Source organism: Bufo gargarizans, chromosome 2 (assembly GCF_014858855.1).
Source record: "Bufo gargarizans isolate SCDJY-AF-19 chromosome 2, ASM1485885v1, whole genome shotgun sequence".
Classification (NCBI taxonomy): Eukaryota; Metazoa; Chordata; class Amphibia; order Anura; family Bufonidae; genus Bufo; species Bufo gargarizans.
Window position 1 is genome coordinate 683,180,041 of NC_058081.1, and position 19,709 is coordinate 683,199,749.

At 45.9% G+C, this 19,709-nt stretch overlaps 1 protein-coding gene across 3 annotated transcripts in view; it reads left to right on the plus strand.

Annotated features, from left to right (window-relative positions):
* The window catches only part of MAG (myelin associated glycoprotein), a 95,313-nt gene that overhangs the window by 65,139 nt on the left and 10,465 nt on the right, over positions 1 to 19,709 (plus strand). For all 3 annotated transcript variants that reach the window (XM_044282327.1, XM_044282326.1, XM_044282328.1), the window contains exons 3-8: positions 6,154 to 6,229; positions 8,532 to 8,900; positions 9,174 to 9,470; positions 10,030 to 10,287; positions 13,497 to 13,757; positions 14,597 to 14,884. In XM_044282327.1, the coding sequence (XP_044138262.1) occupies positions 6,178 to 6,229; positions 8,532 to 8,900; positions 9,174 to 9,470; positions 10,030 to 10,287; positions 13,497 to 13,757; positions 14,597 to 14,884 (1,525 nt within the window). In that variant the 5' untranslated portion in view covers positions 6,154 to 6,177. The remainder of the gene's footprint in view (positions 1 to 6,153; positions 6,230 to 8,531; positions 8,901 to 9,173; positions 9,471 to 10,029; positions 10,288 to 13,496; positions 13,758 to 14,596; positions 14,885 to 19,709) is intronic.

Sequence of the window (19,709 nt, forward strand, 5' to 3'; positions counted from 1 at the left end):
CCAGTACCCCAAGTATCTAGATTTTATTTCCCTTTTTCCCTTGTTTTACTCAGTTTTTAATACTTCCCTATCCTGGATGGACCTTGAGTTGGAGCATGGCAGAGTGTAAAATTCTGGTTGTGGATCATCTACTGCGCGGTGCAAATACGTTCTTCTTCTTCTTCTGCCTTTAATCTGTTGTGGAAAAGTCCAGATTTGTAATCTGCCACTTGTTGTTCTGCACAATGTGTGCATTCGCTCCTGTGAGCCAGAAAGCTGTCATGCCCATCACTTGACGTGTGAGAGCGATGCCGGGTCTTCCTACTCATACGAATATCCTGCCGTCTACTACAATTGGAGTGTTTATGTGTCTTAATTCAGATTTGATACGTTTCGTTTTCCTCCCACACACATCACACGAGATGTCATCACACATGAGTAATCCCCAATCATTACACATTTCTATTTTAGATGCCTTATTGGTGACTGCTGTTACTGCATTGCTGTGGTGTAGAGCGTTCTGGATCAGTGTGGACAGTCCTCAGCCCCTGTGATCACCATGGTGGTATTCAGCCTGATCACCTGTAAGGAGCAGGAGAGCAGGCGGCAATGTACTTCCCTGATATCAGAGGTTCCCTGTAGCTGACTGCCTCTCTGCACACTACTTCTCTGTCCAAAGATTCTCAGCACACTACTTCTCTGCACATATGTAGCTTTTCTGCACACTGCTTCTCTGTCCAAAGCTTCTCCGCACATTACTTCTCTGCACACTGCTTCTCTGTCCAAAGCTTCTCCGCACACTGCTTCTCTGTCCTAAGCTTCTCTGCACACTGCTTCTCTGTCCAAAGCTTCTCCGCACACTGCTTCTCTGTCCAAAGCTTCTCTGCACACTGCTTCTCTGCACATAGCTTCTCTGCACACTGCTTCCCTGCACACTGCTTCCCTGCACACTGATTCTCTGCACATAGCTTCTCTGCACACTGCTTCCCTGCACACTGCTTCCCTGCACACTGCTTCTCTGCACATAGCTTCTCTGCACACTGCTTCCCTGCACACTGCTTCCCTGCACACTGATTCTCTGCACACTGCTTCCCTGCACACTGATTCTCTGCACACTGCTTCTCTGCACACTGCTTCCCTGCACACTGCTTCCCTGCACACTGATTCTCTGCACACTGCTTCCCTGCACACTGCTTCCCTGCACACTGATTCTCTGCACATAGCTTCTCTGCACACTGCTTCCCTGCACACTGATTCTCTGCACATAGCTTCTCTGCACACTGCTTCTCTGCACAAACTTCTCTACATACTTCTGTGCACACTGCTTCTCTGGGCACATTATCTCTGCACACGGCTTCTCTGTACACTGCTTCTCTGCACAAACTTCTCTGCACACTGCTTCTCTGCACATAGCTTGTCTGCACACAGCTTCTCTGTACATTGATTCTTTTCACACTGCTTCTCTGTCCAAGCTTCTCTACATACTTCTGTGCACACTGCTTCTCTGGGCATGTTATCTCTGCACACAGCTTCTCTGCACACGGCTTCTCTGTCCAAAGCTTCTCTGCACATATGTAGCTTCTCTGCACACTGCTTCTCTGTCCAAAGCTTCTCAGCACATTACTTCTCTGCACACTACTTCTCTGTCCAAAGCTTCTCTGCACACTGCTTCTCTGTCCAAAGCTTCTCAGCACAATACTTCTCTGCACACTACTTCTCTGTCCAAAGCTTCTCTGCACACTACTTCTCTGTCCAAAGATTCTCAGCACACTATTTCTCTGCACATATGTAGCTTTTCTGCACACTGCTTCTCTGTCCAAAGCTTCTCTGCACACTGCTTCTCTGTCCAAAGTTTCTCTGCACACTGCTTCTCTGTCCAAAGCTTCTCTGCACACAGTTTCTCTGCACACAGCGTCTCTGCACAAAGCTTTTCTGCACACTGCTTCTCTGCACACAGCATCTCTGCACATAGCTTCTCTGCACACTACTTCCCTGCACACTGCTTCTCTGCACACTACTTCCCTGCACACTGCTTCTCTGCACACAGCATCTCTGCACATAGCTTCTCTGCACACAGCATCTCTGCACACTGCTTCTCTGCACAAACTTCTCTGCACACAAATTTTCTGCACATAGCTTGTCTGCACACAGCTTCTCTGTACATTGATTCTTTTCACACTGCTTCTCTGCCCAAGCTTCTCTACATCCTTCTGTGCACACTGCTTCTCTGCACAAACTTCTCTGCACACTGCTTCTCTGCACACTGCTTCTCTGCACATAGCTTGTCTGCACACTGCTTCTCTGCACACTGCTTCTCTGCACACTGCTTCTCTGCACACTGCTTCTCTGCACACGGCTTCTCTGTACACGGCTTCTCTGCACACTGCTTCTCTGTACACTGCTTCTCTGTACACTGCTTCTCTGTACACTGCTTCTCTGCACACTGCTTCTCTGTACACTGCTTCTCTGCACAAACTTCTCTGCACACGGCTTCTCTGCACACGGCTTCTCTGCACATAGCTTGTCTGCACACAGCTTCTCTGTACACGGCTTCTCTACACATAGCTTGTCTGCATACTATTCTCTGCACACTGCTTCTCTGTACTCTCCTTTTGTACACACTGCAACTCTGCCCAAAGCGTCTCTGCACACTGCTTCTCTGTCCAAAGCTTCTCTGCACATATGTAGCTTCTCTGCACATATGTAGCTTCTCTGCACATATGTAGCTTCTCTGCACATATGTAGCTTCTCTGCAGACTGCTTCTCTGTCCAAAGCTTCTCAGCACATTACTTCTCTGCACACTACTTCTCTGTCCAAAGCTTCTCTGCACACTGCTTCTCTGCACACTACTTCTCTGTCCAAAGATTCTCAGCACACTACGTCTCTGCACATATGTAGCTTTTCTGCACACTGCTTCTCTGTCCAAAGCTTCTCTGCACACTGCTTCTCTGTCCAAAGCTTCTCTGCACACTGCTTCTCTGTCCAAAGTTTCTCTGCACACAGCATCTCTGTACAAAGCTTTTCTGCACACTGCTTCTCTGCACACAGCATCTCTGCACACAGCTTCTCTGCACAAACTTCTCTGCACACTAAATTTCTGCACATAGCTTGTCTGCACAGAGCTTCTCTGTACATTGATTCTTTTCACACTGCTTCTCTGCCCAAGCTTCTCTACATCCTTCTGTGCACACTGCTTCTCTGCACACTGCTTCTCTGCACAAACTTCTCTGCACACTGCTTCTCTGCACATAGCTTGTTTGCACACTGCTTCTCTGTACACTGCTTCTCTGCACAAACTTCTCTGCACAAACTTCTCTGCACACAGCTTCTCTGCACATAGCTTGTCTGCACACGGCTTCTCTGTACACGGCTTCTCTGCACATAGCTTGTTTGCACACTGCTTCTCTGTACACGGCTTCTCTGTACACTGCTTCTCTGCACAAACTTCTCTGCACAAACTTCTCTGCACACAGCTTCTCTGCACATAGCTTATCTGCACACAGCTTCTCTGTACACTGCTTCTCTGTACTCTCCTTTTGTACACACTGCATCTCTGCCCAAAGCGTCTCTGCACACTGCTTCTCTGTCCAAAGCTTCTCTGCACATATGTAGCTTCTCTGCACACTGCTTCTCTGAACATATGTAGCTTCTCTGCGCACTGCTTCTCTGTCCAAAGCTTCTCAGCACATTACTTCTCTGCACACTACTTCTCTGTCCAAAGATTCTCAGCACACTACTTCTCTGCACATATGTAGCTTTTCTGCACACTGCTTCTTTGTCCAAAGCTTCTCTGCACACTGCTTCTCTGTCCAAAGTTTCTCTGCACACTGCGTCTCTGCACACAGCATCTCTGTACAAAGCTTCATTGCACACAGCGTCTTTGCACAAAGCTTTTCTGCACACTAATTTTCTGCACATAGCTTCTCTGTACATTGATTCTTTTCACACTGCTTCTCTGCCCAAGCTTCTCTACATCCTTCTGTGCACACTGCTTCTCTGGACACGTTATCTCTGCACACTGCTTGCCTGCACACAGCTTCTCTGTACATGGCTTCTCTGTACACTGCTTCTCTGCACACTGCTTCTCTGCACAAACTTCTCTGCACACTGCTTCTCTGTACTCTCCTTTTGTACACACTGCATCTCTGCCCAAAGCTTCTCTACATACTTCTGTGCATACTGCTTCTCTGGACACGTTATCTCTGCACACTGCTTTTCTGGACACGTTATCTCTGCACACTGCTTTTCTGGACACGTTATCTCTGCACACAGCTTCTCTGGACACGTTATCTCTGCACACTGCTTCTCTACACCCTGCTTCTCGGGACACGTTATCTCTGCACACTGCTTCTCTGCACACTGCTTCTCGGGACACGTTATCTCTGCACACTGCTTCTCTGGACACGTTATCTCTGCACACAGCTTTCCTGCACACTGCTTCTCTGGACACGTTATCTCTGCACACTGCTTCTCGGGACACGTTATCTCTGCACACTGCTTCTCTGGACACGTTATCTCTGCACACTGCTTCTCTGGACACGTTATCTCTGCACACAGCTTTCCTGCACACTGCTTCTCTGGACACGTTATCTCTGCACACTGCTTCTCGGGACACGTTATCTCTGCACACTGCTTCTCTGGACACGTTATCTCTGCACACTGCTTCTCTGGACACGTTATCTCTGCACACAGCTTTCCTGCACACTGCTTCTCTGGACACGTTATCTCTGCACACTGCTTCTCGGGACACGTTATCTCTGCACACAGCTTCTCTGCACACTGCTTCTCGGGACACGTTATCTCTGCACACTGCTTCTCTGGACACGTTATCTCTGCACACAGCTTTCCTGCACACTGCTTCTCTGGACACGTTATCTCTGCACACTGCTTCTCTGGACACGTTATCTCTGCACACTGCTTCTCTGCACCCTGCTTCTCGGGACACGTTATCTCTGCACACTGCTTCTCTGCACACTGCTTCTCGGGACACGTTATCTCTGCACACTGCTTCTCTGGACACGTTATCTCTGCACACAGCTTTCCTGCACACTGCTTCTCTGGACACGTTATCTCTGCACACAGCACACATGCGCATAGTCAGGAACAGTTTTGCTCTCATCTGACACTTCTTTCCTGTGGTGATTCTTGTTCTCTGTTTGTCTTGACCAAGGATCCGGTGCCCATTCCTGTGCAATAAAGGCAGAGAGGAATCAGGTGCTGCAGCAGTGTCTGTGTATGTTACAGACAGGGGTGGACTGGCCACACACCCTGCAGGGAAACTTACCATTAGAATCCATGCACATGTCCACAACTGCTTTGCAGACCGCAAATTGCTGATTCGAAAAACACAGACATCGGCCATGTGCTTTCCGCGTTTTGCGGTCCGCACATGGCCGGCACTATAATAGAAATACCTTTTCTTGACCGTGGCTGCGGACAAGAATAGGACAAGTTCTATTTTTTTACGGGGCCACGGAACGGAAGTGCGGATGCGGACAACACACATTGAAAATGAATGGGTCCACACCCGTTTGCGGAATGGACCCTTAGGCTGATGCCCAAGGGGACACTTGGGGCCCCCTAAAGCCTGCAGGTGCCCTCCTGACTCCTGAATTCAGCTGTATTGCCATCCTGAGATAACTGAGGGGTGCAAAACGTGGCACCTGGATCTGGCCACAAAAGGGGGATAGCTTCTGGGGAGGTACTTTGCTTTGCGGTATTTTGTGCCGCAATATGGTATTTCTGTCCCCGCCTACTTATGTTGGCCCTCTCTTCTGTCAGTTTGCATTTGTCTACAACATGGGGCCACTTTAGTTTTTTTTCCAGGGCCACTTTAATTTTCTCCTGATTACAGACCAGTCAGCCCCGTGGTGCAGCAGAAAGTGATCCCTTCTGACTATGATTTCGAACCTACCTGACATCTATTGGCCAAGTAGAGTAAATCATGGTATCATGGTCGCCTCCAGTGAAGCTGCTCTATAGTGAACGCTAGTTGTGAGTCCCCGGTACCCATGTATAATGTTTTACGGTTCCCAGCCGTGGCCGACCTGCACCTGCCCATTTGTTTCATATTGTCAGGACGCACCGACTATGTTTTCCATTATGCAATGTCATTTCTTGTATGGATTCTTGCTCAACTCATTCTCCATGGTATAAAATCTATTTTCTTGCAGAGAAGATACCTACTGGTTTAGAAGATGATGGAATGGCGGTGGAAATCTCTTCCTGTAATATTATTACTTTTGGAAGGTAAGAATATTGATCAGCTTTAAAAGTTCAAGAAAATTTTAAGGGAGTATCCCTTTAACCAGCCCTGCACCTCACATGGATCCAGAGATCTCCCCGTTCATTGCTCTGCTAGATATATATCAAGCCGACAGCTCAGGGGGCGTGTTTTTCCTGCTGCAGCTTAGGGGGTGTGTCTCAGCTCTCCCTATCACAGCTCAGGGGGGCGTGTCTCAGCTCTACCTATCACAGCTCAGGAGGAAGTTGAAGGATGAAACTGAGCATGTGCGGCCTTCCTAGTGAGCAGGTCAAAGAAATAAGAAAAAGAACAAACAGCAGGTGGCGCTATACAGATATATTTTATTGAATAGCTCAGTGGCTATGCTAAATTTTTAATTACATGCAATTACAAAAGTAATCAAATCCAGGGGCTGGTTTGAAAACTGTAGAATATTTTTTTCTTGGACCACCCCTTTAGGGATTCTAGGTTATAAAAGTTAGGTGGCTTTTATCCTCAGCTTACTTTGTGGCCTCTAGGAAGACCTCATGCTTATTTACACTCTTTATTGACAGTCATTGGAGGCACTTTCCTTTTTACCTCTTTAGCTTTTTTATAATCAAATATTACACAGCCTGCCTCCTGATGCAATGCCGATCCCTGCAGTTTAACCCCTTAGATACCACAGTCAACAGCATCCATGAAGTTTAAGTGGTTAGGGAACAGGCGATGCATTGTCATGGCAGTCAGGGGCCTAACAATGGTCCCTGGCTCTGCCATCTGAGTGCACCTGTTGGGCCCAGCCAGAGACAGGTCTTAAAAAGCTACCTATCAGTTTTATACTGACAGGCACAACCCTCTGCAATGCAGAAGTATTGCAGTGTATTACAGAAGTGATAAGGCTGATAGGAGTCCAAGTGAAACTAAAATAAAATCTGAAAAAGTTAGTAACATTAAAGGGATGTGTCATCAGAAAATGGCCTGTTGTTTAAATCAAGTTTTATGTTAAGCACATTTTTCAAATTTTTGGGGTGTTTGATGTTATTTTGAATTTTCCATGACACTACAGTGTATATATATATATATATATATATATATATGTAGTTTAAATCCTACTAAATATATATATTTTTTAAATCCTAAAACCTTAGCCTAATAAAAAAAAGTGCCACTTCTTAGACTGTACAGATCACTTTTAAGCAGTCATGTCATTATCATCACAGGCAGGATTACAATGACAAATTAAAACTATAAATAGAGATAACACAGAAGAACCACAATATGATATCACAACTTATCTACTCCTGCTTGACCTCTTCACAGGTCACAGAGCATGCCTAGAAAACTCAAAGTCAATGGCAGTCATAGAAGTCCATGTGGCTGCTGTAAAGCATTTCTCTAAATGCAGTTAAGAACAGGTTAGGCAAGATGGCTGCCCCAATAATCATGTTCAGAAAAGAAAATGCAATCAGAAAATAAAAATAGATTGTGGTCTTAAAGGGGTTTTCCGGGCATTAATATCCGATCGGTGAGTGTCCAACACTCCACCGATCAGCTGTTCCCTGCAGCCTCCGGGCTCTAGAACTAGCACTGTGAATGGAACAGAAAGTACAGCGCCATTCAAAGTGTAGTGGCCATGCTGGGTTACTGCAGCTCACCTATCATTGAAGGGTAACCCAGGCACTCAGTATTCTTGTCCTTTTAGAAGGAGAACTGGCTTGAACGTCTCATTTCCGGTATGATGTGTGGCTCTTCCTCTCTCTCGTTATGATTCGCCCGAAACGAATCACAAGAAGTTTGGTACGAATTCTGAATCGGTAGAATCGATTCGCTCGTCTATAACATTGTTTTTCATTTTCCTGTCCACTTTCTTAGCGGTAAATGATTGATAAGACAGCAAAACCCAGTGCAGATTGAGGTGGTAATGAAGGCCCACACATACAAGAAGAATCTGTCTGGATCATTAACAAGCACAATGGCTGTGGTTCAACTTGGCTGTATCCTGGTGTTTTGGCAGGCGCTCTTAAAGAAGGGGCCAAATTAATTTCTTTTCAAATTGTTACATAAATAGCATACATGTAACAAAACAACTTAAAAACCAAACTCATTATGAAGAAAAAAGTACCATGTATGGTCTAAAATCCATTTTATGGGGTAAAAAAAGCCTACAAAATGTATAGACCTTCAATGAAGGTGTTGGGTAGTTTATTAAGATTACGCCTAAGGATTTTCAGTGCAAGAAAATAGTCCAAAATCCAAAAAACTCAAATAAACCTGGTGATTTCACTCAATATGATGGTGTCCTCTCTATGATTGACTCTATTTAAGGTGTGCTGAGTAGACACTGGGCAGCCTGGATGCCCACCTCCATATCGGCATTCAAGGACTCATGTGTGGCCATCCCATGCAGCTTCAGCTATCCCGAAGAGATTAGACCGTCGGCAGTACATGGTATCTGGTACTTTAACAGTCCGTATCCTAGAAACTTTCCTCCCGTGGTCTTGAATTCGAAAACCAGCTCGGCACATGAAATGTACATGGGTCGTATAAAGCTGATTGGAGACCTTCAGACATCAAACTGCTCAATACAGATTGACAGAGTCAGCAGTGAACTTCAGGGAAAATACTACTTCCGGGCCGATTTGGGAGGCTACAATCAATATACCTACTCAGAACATGCCAACCTCTATATATTAGGTAATTTTTATTTTTGGGGTGGTTGGGCATCTTCAAATTGTTAATTGGGGGATATATCATTTGGGACTTCTTGGGTCTGGTACGGTATAGATTCTGTTGAGAACTCGCAGCTAATGGTGGAACATACATTGACAAATTGTTCCTGGGGTGGCTTATTATTCTTGCTCGTTATTCTAACTCATTTGGGTTTTGAGCCATATTATGTGTCGATTTGGGATAATGCCTAAAATATACATTACGTAGATAACATATATGATGCTGTTTTGGTCATAGATGAACCCTTCGTAGTTCAACCCCAAGAAATTGTATCCGGCACCGAAGCAGAGATCACCTGCTTAGTAGATGATAACTGTCCCGACATGAAGCCTACTGTGACCTGGACGGACATTGAAGGGCTTGAACATCATAATGTGTACGTCGGGGTTGATGAGAACAATGGTGCTTGGAGGCAAATATCCACTCTGAAGTTTCTACCATCTTATAAAAACCATGGCCAACAGCTGGGCTGTAAAGTCACATTTCCAGACACGGAACTGGAGTATAAAGGTTTTGCCACAATGGATGTAAAATGTAAGTTACCCAACTTTTTCTCAAACTTTCCATACTTACTCTAAGTCCTTCCATTTTGGTTCTGAATGGAGCAAAGTTTGTTTTCTTTATGCTGGAAGGAGCCTTCTCCTGAGCTCATTGTCTTCCCCTGGTGGGTAATACAATTTATCTGAGGGTCCAGCAGGAATGGTAGAGGGGAGATAGCAACTGATCTGACAATATTTCTGGCTCCCAGTGGCCTTCTTCCATGGCCATTTTGATTGGTTTGAATCTTCTACCTTTAGGTAGAAGGATAGAAGCTCCAGATGGTTTAGACCAGGGATGTCAAACTCGTGGCCCTCCAGCTGTTGCAAAACTACAACTCCCATCATGCCTGGGCATACTACAGCTATCAGGGAATGATGGGAGTTGTAGTTTTGCAACATCTGGAGGGCCATGAGTTTGACATCCATGGTTTAGACTGTGTAAAAATCATTTAGCAAATTTTTGAATCGTATATTTTTTTTAAGTTTGCTATTTTTATTGCATAAGGTTTGCTAGGCATAGATAAGTAATGGCTGACCATGTTTGTGTATTGCAGATGCCCCTCGCATTATAGACATCAACTCCTCCACGGAGACCATGGAGGGCACCCAGGTGGTGTTTTTGTGTGTGATTGATAGTAACCCCATGTCCCGTGTCATGTGGTTCAAGGATGATCTGCTTTTAAAAGAAGATTACACGGGGAACCTCACGCTGGAGCTCGAGTATGTCACATACAACCATGATGGGATATACATGTGTGCAGCGGAGAATGAGTATGGCCACGTCAATACATCCATAGGATTGGCTGTCATGTGTGAGTTTTCCATTCAGTTTATTTTTAGGAATGAAAACATATTTCTTATTGTAAAAGAATTGACCCGGTCGTCTTCCTAAAGGGAACTTGTCGCCAGGAAAGTCACTGATAGACCAGGCACAATGCCTTGCAGGGCTAACTCAACCGGATGTAATGATACCTTTCACGTAGCGATCCATGGTTGATTCTGGAGGGTACAAACCACTCTGAGCACCCTTGGTCCTCCTGCTTTCTCTGTCAGTCCCTCCCTCTCCTTGATTGACAGGATCCAGTTGCTGCATAGTTATCTAGCATGGCAGAGGGGTTGGCAGTGGAAGCAGGAGAAGCAAGGGTGCCCAGATTGGCTTGGGTCCACCCTCAGTGCACTTAACTGCTCAATTCCAGCACCAGTGTTTTCTTCAGGGTCTCAGTCACCAGTTTATGCTTCTCTCAGGGGCAAAAAATTGGTGACAGATTCCCTTTAAGGAAAGAAGTGATACAAGTGTGAACAGAGCCACCCAAAACTTGCATCCCCATTCACAGGACGCTGCCCCTGATCACCTACTTTGGAAACATTTTGTAAGCACTGTTCACTTTGTTACTCGTTCCATGGAACAATCTTGTAAAATAGCAGGAAATGTGGGAAGTAGGTTAAAGAGGTTTCTGGGATGTGATGTCCTTTCTATAGACAAAGCCATCATTTTTGATCTGTGAGGACTTGACCCACAGCAGAATGAAGGGCTACGACGCTCCAGTGTGGACCTCAGCCCCCTCATTGTTTATCCATGACCACGCCATGGTGCAGGAGGATCAGGTCACCGGTGAGAACCAGAATTACAGAAAACATTTTATATGATATCATAGAAGAGCTGAAGATGTTGACCTGGAGTAAATGTACAGGACAAATTTGCACATACGTCTACTTAATGAGACTGTCCTTGTACCTTCTGTGGAGCGCTATTGCTGTAATAACCATTAGGTGGCAGTAGTGGACTATGGAGCGTTTGGGGAAAATAGTTCACAATGTATGTGTAATCTTAAAATGGCCTATTGGTTAAATCACATTTTTATTTTAGGCATATTTTAAAATAATTTTTGGTCATGTTATTTTAAAATTTTCCGTGATTTTTTTTTATTCCAAAAATCCTGCAGTTTTCACATTAGCCACTAAACCTAATAATAGGCACCAATTTTTGGTCTATACAGATCATTTTGCTGTAGTTATCTACTTATCATTGCAGGTAGAATTACAGATATCACATATATATACAGGTCCTTCTCAAAAAATTAGCATATTGTGATAAAGTTCATAATTTTCTGTAATGTACTGATAAACATTAGACTTTCATATATTTTAGATTCATTACACACCAACTGAAGTAGTTCAAGCCTTTTATTGTTTTAATATTGATGATTTTGGCATACAGCTCATGAAAACCCAAAATTCCTATCTCAAAAAATTAGCATATCATGAAAAGGTTCTTTAAACGAGCTATTAACCTAATCATCTGAATCAACTAATTAACTCTAAACACCTGCAAAAGATTCCTGAGGCTTTTAAAAACTCCCAGCCTGGTTCATTACTCAAAACCGCAATCATGGGTAAGACTGCCGACCTGACTGCTCTCCAGAAGGCCATCATTGACACCCTCAAGCAAGAGGGTAAGACACAGAAAGAAATGTCTGAAGGAATAGGCTGTTCCCAGAGTGCTGTATCAAGGCCCCTCAGTGGGAAGTCTGTGGGAAGGAAAAAGTGTGGCAGAAAACGCTGCACAACGAGAAGAGGTGACCGGACCCTGAGGAAGATTGTGGAGAAGGACCGATTCCAGACCTTGGGGGACCTGCGGAAGCAGTGGACTGAGTCTGGAGTAGAAACATCCAGAGCCACCGTGTACAGGCGTGTGCAGGAAATGGGCTACAGGTGCCACATTCCCCAGAAACAGCGGCAGAAGCGCCTGACCTGGGCTACAGAGAAGCAGCACTGGACTGTTGCATGTCATTCGGAAATCAAGGTGCCAGAGTCTGGAGGAAGACTGGGGAGAGGGAAATGCCAAAATGCCTGAAATCCAGTGTCAAGTACCCACAGTCAGTGATGGTCTGGGGTGCCATGTCAGCTGCTGGTGTTGGTCCACTGTGTTTTATCAAGGGCAGGGTCAATGCAGCTAGCTATCAGGAGATTTTGGAGCACTTCATGCTTCCATCTGCTGAAAAGCTTTATGGAGATGAAGATTTCATTTTTCAGCACGACCTGGCACCTGCTCACAGTGCCAAAACCACTGGTAAATGGTTTACTGACCATGGTATTACTGGGCTCAATTGGCCTGCCAACTCTCCTGACCTGAACCCCATAGAGAATCTGTGGGATATTGGGAAGAGAAAGTTGAGAGACGCAAGACCCAACACTCTGGATGAGCTTAAGGCCGCTATCGAAGCATCCTGGGCCTCCATAACACCTCAGCAGTGCCACAGGCTGATTGCCTCCATGCCACGCCGCAGTGAAGCATCCTGGGCCTCCATAACACCTCAGCAGTGCCACAGGCTGATTGCCTCCATGCCACGCCGCATTGAAGCATCCTGGGCCTCCATAACCCCTCAGCAGTGCCACAGGCTGATTGCCTCCATGCCACGCCGCATTGAAGCATCCTGGGCCTCCATAACACCTCAGCAGTGCCACAGGCTGATTGCCTCCATGCCACGCCGCATTGAAGCAGTCATTTCTGCAAAAGGATTCCCGACCAAGTATTGTGTGCAGAACTGAACATAATTATTTGAAGGTTGACTTTTTTTGTATTAAAAACACTTTTCTTTTATTGGTCGGATGAAATATGCTAATTTTTTTAGATAGGAATTTTGGGTTTTCATGAGCTGTATGCCAAAATCATCAATATTAAAACAATAAAAGGCTTGAACTACTTCAGTTGTGTGTAATGAATCTAAAATATATGAAAGTCTAATGTTTATCAGTACATTACAGAAAATAATGAACTTTATCACAATATGCTAATTTTTTGAGAAGGACCTGTACATTATATATATATTTATATTTTAATATATGCAAATGAGCCTCTAGGAGCAACGGGGGCGTTACCATTACACCTAGAGGCTCAGCTCTCTCTGCAACTGCCGCCCCCTCTCCACTCTGATTGACGAGGCCAGGTGTGATGACGTTTACACTATCTGGCCATTCACAGCTTATATTTTAAAAGCTAAACTCTTCTGATATCTTCCAGATCCTCCATGGAAACCTTCGGTGAATGCATCCCTGGTGGCGGTAGAAGGAGAGACGGTCACTATTTTGTGTAACACACAAGGAAACCCAGATCCCATCCTCACCATCATGAAAGACAAGCAAGTCCTTAACTCTGTGATCTTTCAGAATGAACTGGTGCTGGAAATACCATCCGTGACCCATGAACATGATGGAGAGTACTGGTGCTTTGCGGAAAACCAGTATGGACACAGCAATAGCTCCTTCAACCTCACTGTTGTATGTAAGTGTCACAAGTCATGAAGAAAATTAGGAATTTTCTGCAACATGTTAACACAGATGATACTTTTCTATATAAATTGTCAAAGATCATATGTCAGCATGATCAACCCTATTAAAGCATGCGTGCTGCCTGGTAGGGTTGATCATGCTGATTAAAACGATACTTTTGTACGACTGTAATCATTGCCAAGATATTGCCATTTTTAGTAATATACAAAAGAACTGGCTTGAGCACCAAGGGGCTGGCTGGAACTCTTGGAGCACCGCTCTTGTAACATCCCTCTGCTCTGAGCAGTCCCCGCTCCCCTTGCTTGGTTATCCAGCTCTGTCAATCGAAGGGGAAGAGCCCAGAGCAGAGGAGGGATACAAAAGCAGTGCTCCAAGGGCTCCGGCCTGCACCTTGGTGCTTGAACAAGTCCATTTGCATATTACCGAAAGTGCAGATATCTTGGCAACAGTTCTATCTGCCATAAGTGTCTGATAGATGTTTGTCCCACCAACTGTCTATATTGGTCTGCCTGATTCGCTGATCTGCCCTGTCTACCAGCCCATAGATTATAATAGGTGAGCTGGTTTCTCCATTATTCTTTTTAATTTATTAAAAGTCATCCTAAATATGGAAACCAAGTTACATAAGGTCAACTGATTCTATCTTCTCTAATTTTGAATTACGAGAATTCTGGATTTTTTCCGAACTTCTTGTTTTAGGTGTCCATTTATATGGAAACTTTGACATCACTAGTGTAGACCTATCCATGGTGAACTATTAGATGCTCTGTGTTTGCTTTGGTGTCTCCATTGTTTCTTCTAATTTCCTGTCATATTTCTCCATCTTTGCAGTTTCACCATTAGTTTTACCTGAATCTAAGTGCAAAGTGACCAAAGACAATGTCCAGTGTATGTGCACGGTGAAGTCCAATCCAGATCCGTACATTATGTTTGAGATCCCAGAGAAGAACTTCACGGTCAGTGAGCTCAATGCAGAGTATGTACACTCTCAGAGGAATGGCTACATGGTGAGCAGCATCCTGACTCTGCAAAAGGAGACCAAACTTCCAGAGGTTGTACTGTGCTCCGCAAGTAACTTGTATGGCAAGAAGGTTCACGAGCTTTTCTTCCAGGACACTAGTAAGTCATGTTCTCCTTTAATCTAGTGGTGGTCTGTACAGCTGGGTGATGGGGCAGTTTCCATGCTAAAGCTGTTCTCTCCTTTTGCCCCACACTGATGAAAAGACCTAGTAGGGGACCACCACCTGAAGCTGTTGGTGGAACCAAGTGCTTTCTGCTTCACAAGCATCCATCGCTAAGTTAAATTACTTCTCTGTGCCAGGGGTGCACCATCCTCAACAGAGGTGTGAAGTTTGCCTCAAGTGTCACCCTAATCTGCCTACAGGGGGAGTATTTTGGACACATATAATCCATCTATTGAAAGTTAAAACGGTGAGGGGGGAACCATTTTATTTTATGGTTCAGTCACCAGAAAGTATCAAAAGAGACTATACCCAGCACTGACCTGAATGGTCTCAGTCCAGTATTGGTAAACTCTGCTCATATATGTGCACCCCCACAGACTTGATAACAAGAAAATGTCTAGTGTATGTTCACCTGTTCCACCAGAGGACCACAATACAACCAGTAACAAAGACAACAATTGTGTTTTTTTGTGGGACTGTCCCATGAATCAGCCTGAAAAATGAGTTTTAGGGTTTTGTTTAAAGGGATGTTCCTGGCAAAGGTAGCAGAACTGGGCAGGGCTTCCATATTTCCCTCCTCTACGCATTAAAATATTTGTAACAGTTTTTTGGGGCAACTTTCCTGCACTGCTTTCCACAGTTAAAATCCACATTTATTTTAAAGTTGGCAGTGCTGGAAAGTTGGCTTATTTTTATGAGATATTCCGGGAGTTCAGGGCATGTGGTACACAGGTGGTGAGTGAGCTGAAATCAATTGCTATCATAGTTTTTTCAGGGTTGTCCCTGAAAACAAACCTTATATGGGAAGGCTTTAAAATGCAAGCTTTTCAAAAAATTTATGGGTATTTCTGGACAGGTCAGGGGTAGGGACTGTATAGTTCGGGTTCGTACCGAATTTTGGGGTGTCCGTGACACGGACCCGAACCCGAACATTTTAGTCCGGGTTCGGGTTCGGTGTTCGTCGCTTTCTTGGCGCTTTTTGAAAGGCTGCAAAGCAGCCAATCAACAAGCGTCATACTACTTGCCCCAAGAGGCCGTCACAGCCATGCCTACTATTGGCATGGCTGTGATTGGCCAGTGCAGCATGTGACCCAGCCTCTATTTAAGCTGGAGTCACGTAGCGCCGCACGTCACTCTGCTCTGATCAGTGTAGGGAGAGGTTGCAGCTGCGACGTTAAGGCGAGATTAGGCAGTGATTAACTCCTCCAAAAGACTTCATTCAGTGATCGATCTACAGCTGTGGATTATTGAACTGCTGCTATTCAATTGCTCACTGTTTTTAGGCTGCCCAGAGCGTTTTTCATTCACTTTTTTCTGGGGTGATTGGCGGCCATTTTGTGTCTTGTGGTGCGCCAGCACAAGCTGCCACCAAGTACATTTAACCATCAATAGTGTGGTTATTTTTTGGCTATATCCTACATCAGGGTCAACCTGTCACACCAAGTGCATTTAACCATCAATAGTGTGGTTGTTTTTTGGTCATATACTACATCAGGGTCAAGCTGTCACCAAGTGCATTTAACCATCAATAGTGTGGTTATTTTTTGGCTATATCCTACATCAGGGTCTTGGCTGTGCTTGCTATTTTTTTGAGGGGTGAAATACAATTGCCAAAATAGCAGTACCCTAAATCTGGTGTTTCAGCTGTGGCCAGCCAATTGTAATACTGTCTGCTGTCTGGCAAAGGATATATTTTTGTTCAGGGTTGAAATACAATTCCCAACTTAGCAATTTCCTAAATTAGTGGTTTCTGCTGTATCAGGCCTACTTTAAATCTATTCATTAAAAGGGTATATAAGATTCAAGGTGCAGATAGGGTCATCCTCAATAACTTGACACACACGCTACTGTGCATTTCCAAGTCTAATTCTGTCTGTAAACGTATACCTGTCACCCAGCGCCTAAATAATAGGCCTCAAATTTATATTCAGCTAAATCTGTTGTTATTGCTGTAGCTGGTCACGTTATTTAGTGTCCGTCAAAGCGCAGTTTTTGTTCTGGGTTGAAATACAATTCCCAATTTTGCAATTCTCGAAATTAGTGGTTTCTGCTGTATCAGGTCTACTTTAAATCTATTTCTAAAAGTGTATATTAGATTCAAGGTGCTGATAGGGTCATTCTCAATAACTTCACACACACGCTACTGTGCATATCCCAGTCTAATTCTGTCCGTAAACGTATACCTGTCACCCAGCGCCTAAATAATAGGCCTCAAATTTATATTCAGCTAAATCTGTGGTTACTGCTGTGGCTGTATTAGTGTAATACGGTACCTAAATAGATAGCCAGATAGTGTTAGGTGTCTGTAAAAAAAGGCCTGAATTTGAATTCAATACATTGGGCCAAATAATATTTTTCTTATTGTGGTGAACGGTAACAATGAGGAAAACATCTAGTAACGGACGCGGACGCGGACATGGTCGTGGTGGTGTTAGTGGACCCTCTGGTGCTGGGAGAGGACGTGGCCGTTCTGCCACAGCCACACATCCTAGTGTACCAACTACCTCAGGTCCCAGTAGCCGCCAGAATTTACAGCGATATATGGTGGGGCCCAATGCCGTTCTAAGGATGGTAAGGCCTGAGCAGGTACAGGCATTAGTCAATTGGGTGGCCGACAGTGGATCCAGCACGTTCACATTATCTCCCACCCAGTCTTCTGCAGAAAGCGCACAGATGGCGCCTGAAAACCAAGCCCATCAGTCTGTCACATCACCCCCATGCATACCAGGGAAACTGTCTCAGCCTCAAGTTATGCAGCAGTCTCTTATGCTGTTTGAAGACTCTGCTGGCAGGGTTTCCCAAGGGCATCCACCCAGCCCTTCCCCAGCGGTGGAAGACATAGAATGCACTGACGCACAACCACTTATGATTCCTGATGATGAGGACATGGGAATACTACCTCAGCATGTCTCTGATGATGACGAAACACAGGTGCCAACTGCTGCGTCTTTCTGCAGTGTGCAGACTGAACAGGAGGTCAGGGATCAAGACTGGGTGGAAGACGATGCAGGGGACGATGAGGTCCTAGACCCCACATGGAATGAAGGTCGTGCCACTGACTTTCACAGTTCCGAGGAAGAGGCAGTGGTGAGACCGAGCCAACAGCGTAGCAAAAGAGGGAGCAGTGGGCAAAAGCAGAACACCCGCCGCCAAGAGAGTCCGTCTGCTACTGGCCACCGCCATCTGGGACCGAGCACCCCAAAGGCAGCTTCAAGGAGTTCCCTGGCGTGGCAGTTCTTCAAACAATGTGCTGACGACAAGACCCGAGTGGTTTGCACGCTGTGCCATCAGAGCCTGAAGCGAGGCATTAACGTTCTGAACCTTAGCACAACCTGCATGACCAGGCACCTGCATGCAAAGCATGAACTGCAGTGGAGTAAACACCTTAAAACCAAGGAAGTCACTCAGGCTCCCCCTGCTACCTCTTCTGCTGCTGCCGCCTCGGCCTCTTCTGCTGCTGCCGCCGCCTCGGCCTCTTCCTCCGCCTCTGGAGGAACGTTGGCACCTGCCGCCCAGCAAACAGAGGATGTACCACCAACACCACCACCTCCGTCACCAAGCATCTCAACCATGTCACATGCCAGCGTTCAGCTCTCCATCTCACAAACATTTGAGAGAAAGCGTAAATTCCCACCTAGCCACCCTCGATCCCTGGCCCTGAATGCCAGGATTTCTAAACTACTGGCCTATGAAATGCTGTCATTTAGGCTGGTGGACACAGACAGCTTCAAACAGCTCATGTCGCTTGCTGTCCCACAGTATGTTGTTCCCAGCCGCCACTACTTCTCCAAGAGAGCCGTGCCTTCCCTGCACAACCAAGTATCCGATAAAATCAAGTGTGCACTGCGCAACGCCATCTGTGGCAAGGTCCACCTAACCACAGATACGTGGACCAGTAAGCACGGCCAGGGACGCTATATCTCCCTAACTGCACACTGGGTAAATGTAGTGGCGGCTGGGCCCCAGGCAGAGAGCTGTTTGGCGCACGTCCTTCCGCCGCCAAGGATCGCAGGGCAACATTCTTTGCCTCCTGTTGCCACCTCCTCCTACTCGGCTTCCTCCTCCTCTTCTTCCACCTGCTCATCTAGTCAGCCACACACCTTCACCACCAACTTCAGCACAGCCCGGGGTAAACGTCAGCAGGCCATTCTGAAACTCATATGTTTGGGGGACAGGCCCCACACTACACAGGGGTTGTGGCGGGGTATAGAACAACAGACCGACGAGTGGTTGCTGCCGGTGAGCCTCAAGCCCGGCCTGGTGGTGTGCGATAATGGGCGAAATCTCGTTGCAGCTCTGGGACTAGCCGGTTTGATGCACATCCTTTGCTTGGCGCATGTGCTGAATTTGGTGGTGCAGAAGTTCATTCACAACTACCCCGACATGTCAGAGCTGCTGCATAAAGTGAGGGCCGTCTGTTCGCGCTTCCGGCGTTCACATCCTGCCGCTGTTCGCCTGTCTGCGCTACAGCGTAACTTCGGCCTTCCCGCTCACCGCCTCATATGCGACGTGCCCACCAGGTGGAACTCCACCTTGCACATGCTGGACAGACTGTGCGAGCAGCAGCAGGCCATAGTGGAGTTTCAGCTGCAGCACGCACGGGTCAGTCGCACTGCGGAACAGCACCACTTCACCACCAATGACTGGTTGTCCTTACCTCTGGGCAGCCTGGCACACATGAGCGACTACATGCTACAGTGCCTGCGCAACGACAGCAGAGTTGCCCACATTTTAACGTGTACGGACTACTGGGTTGCCAC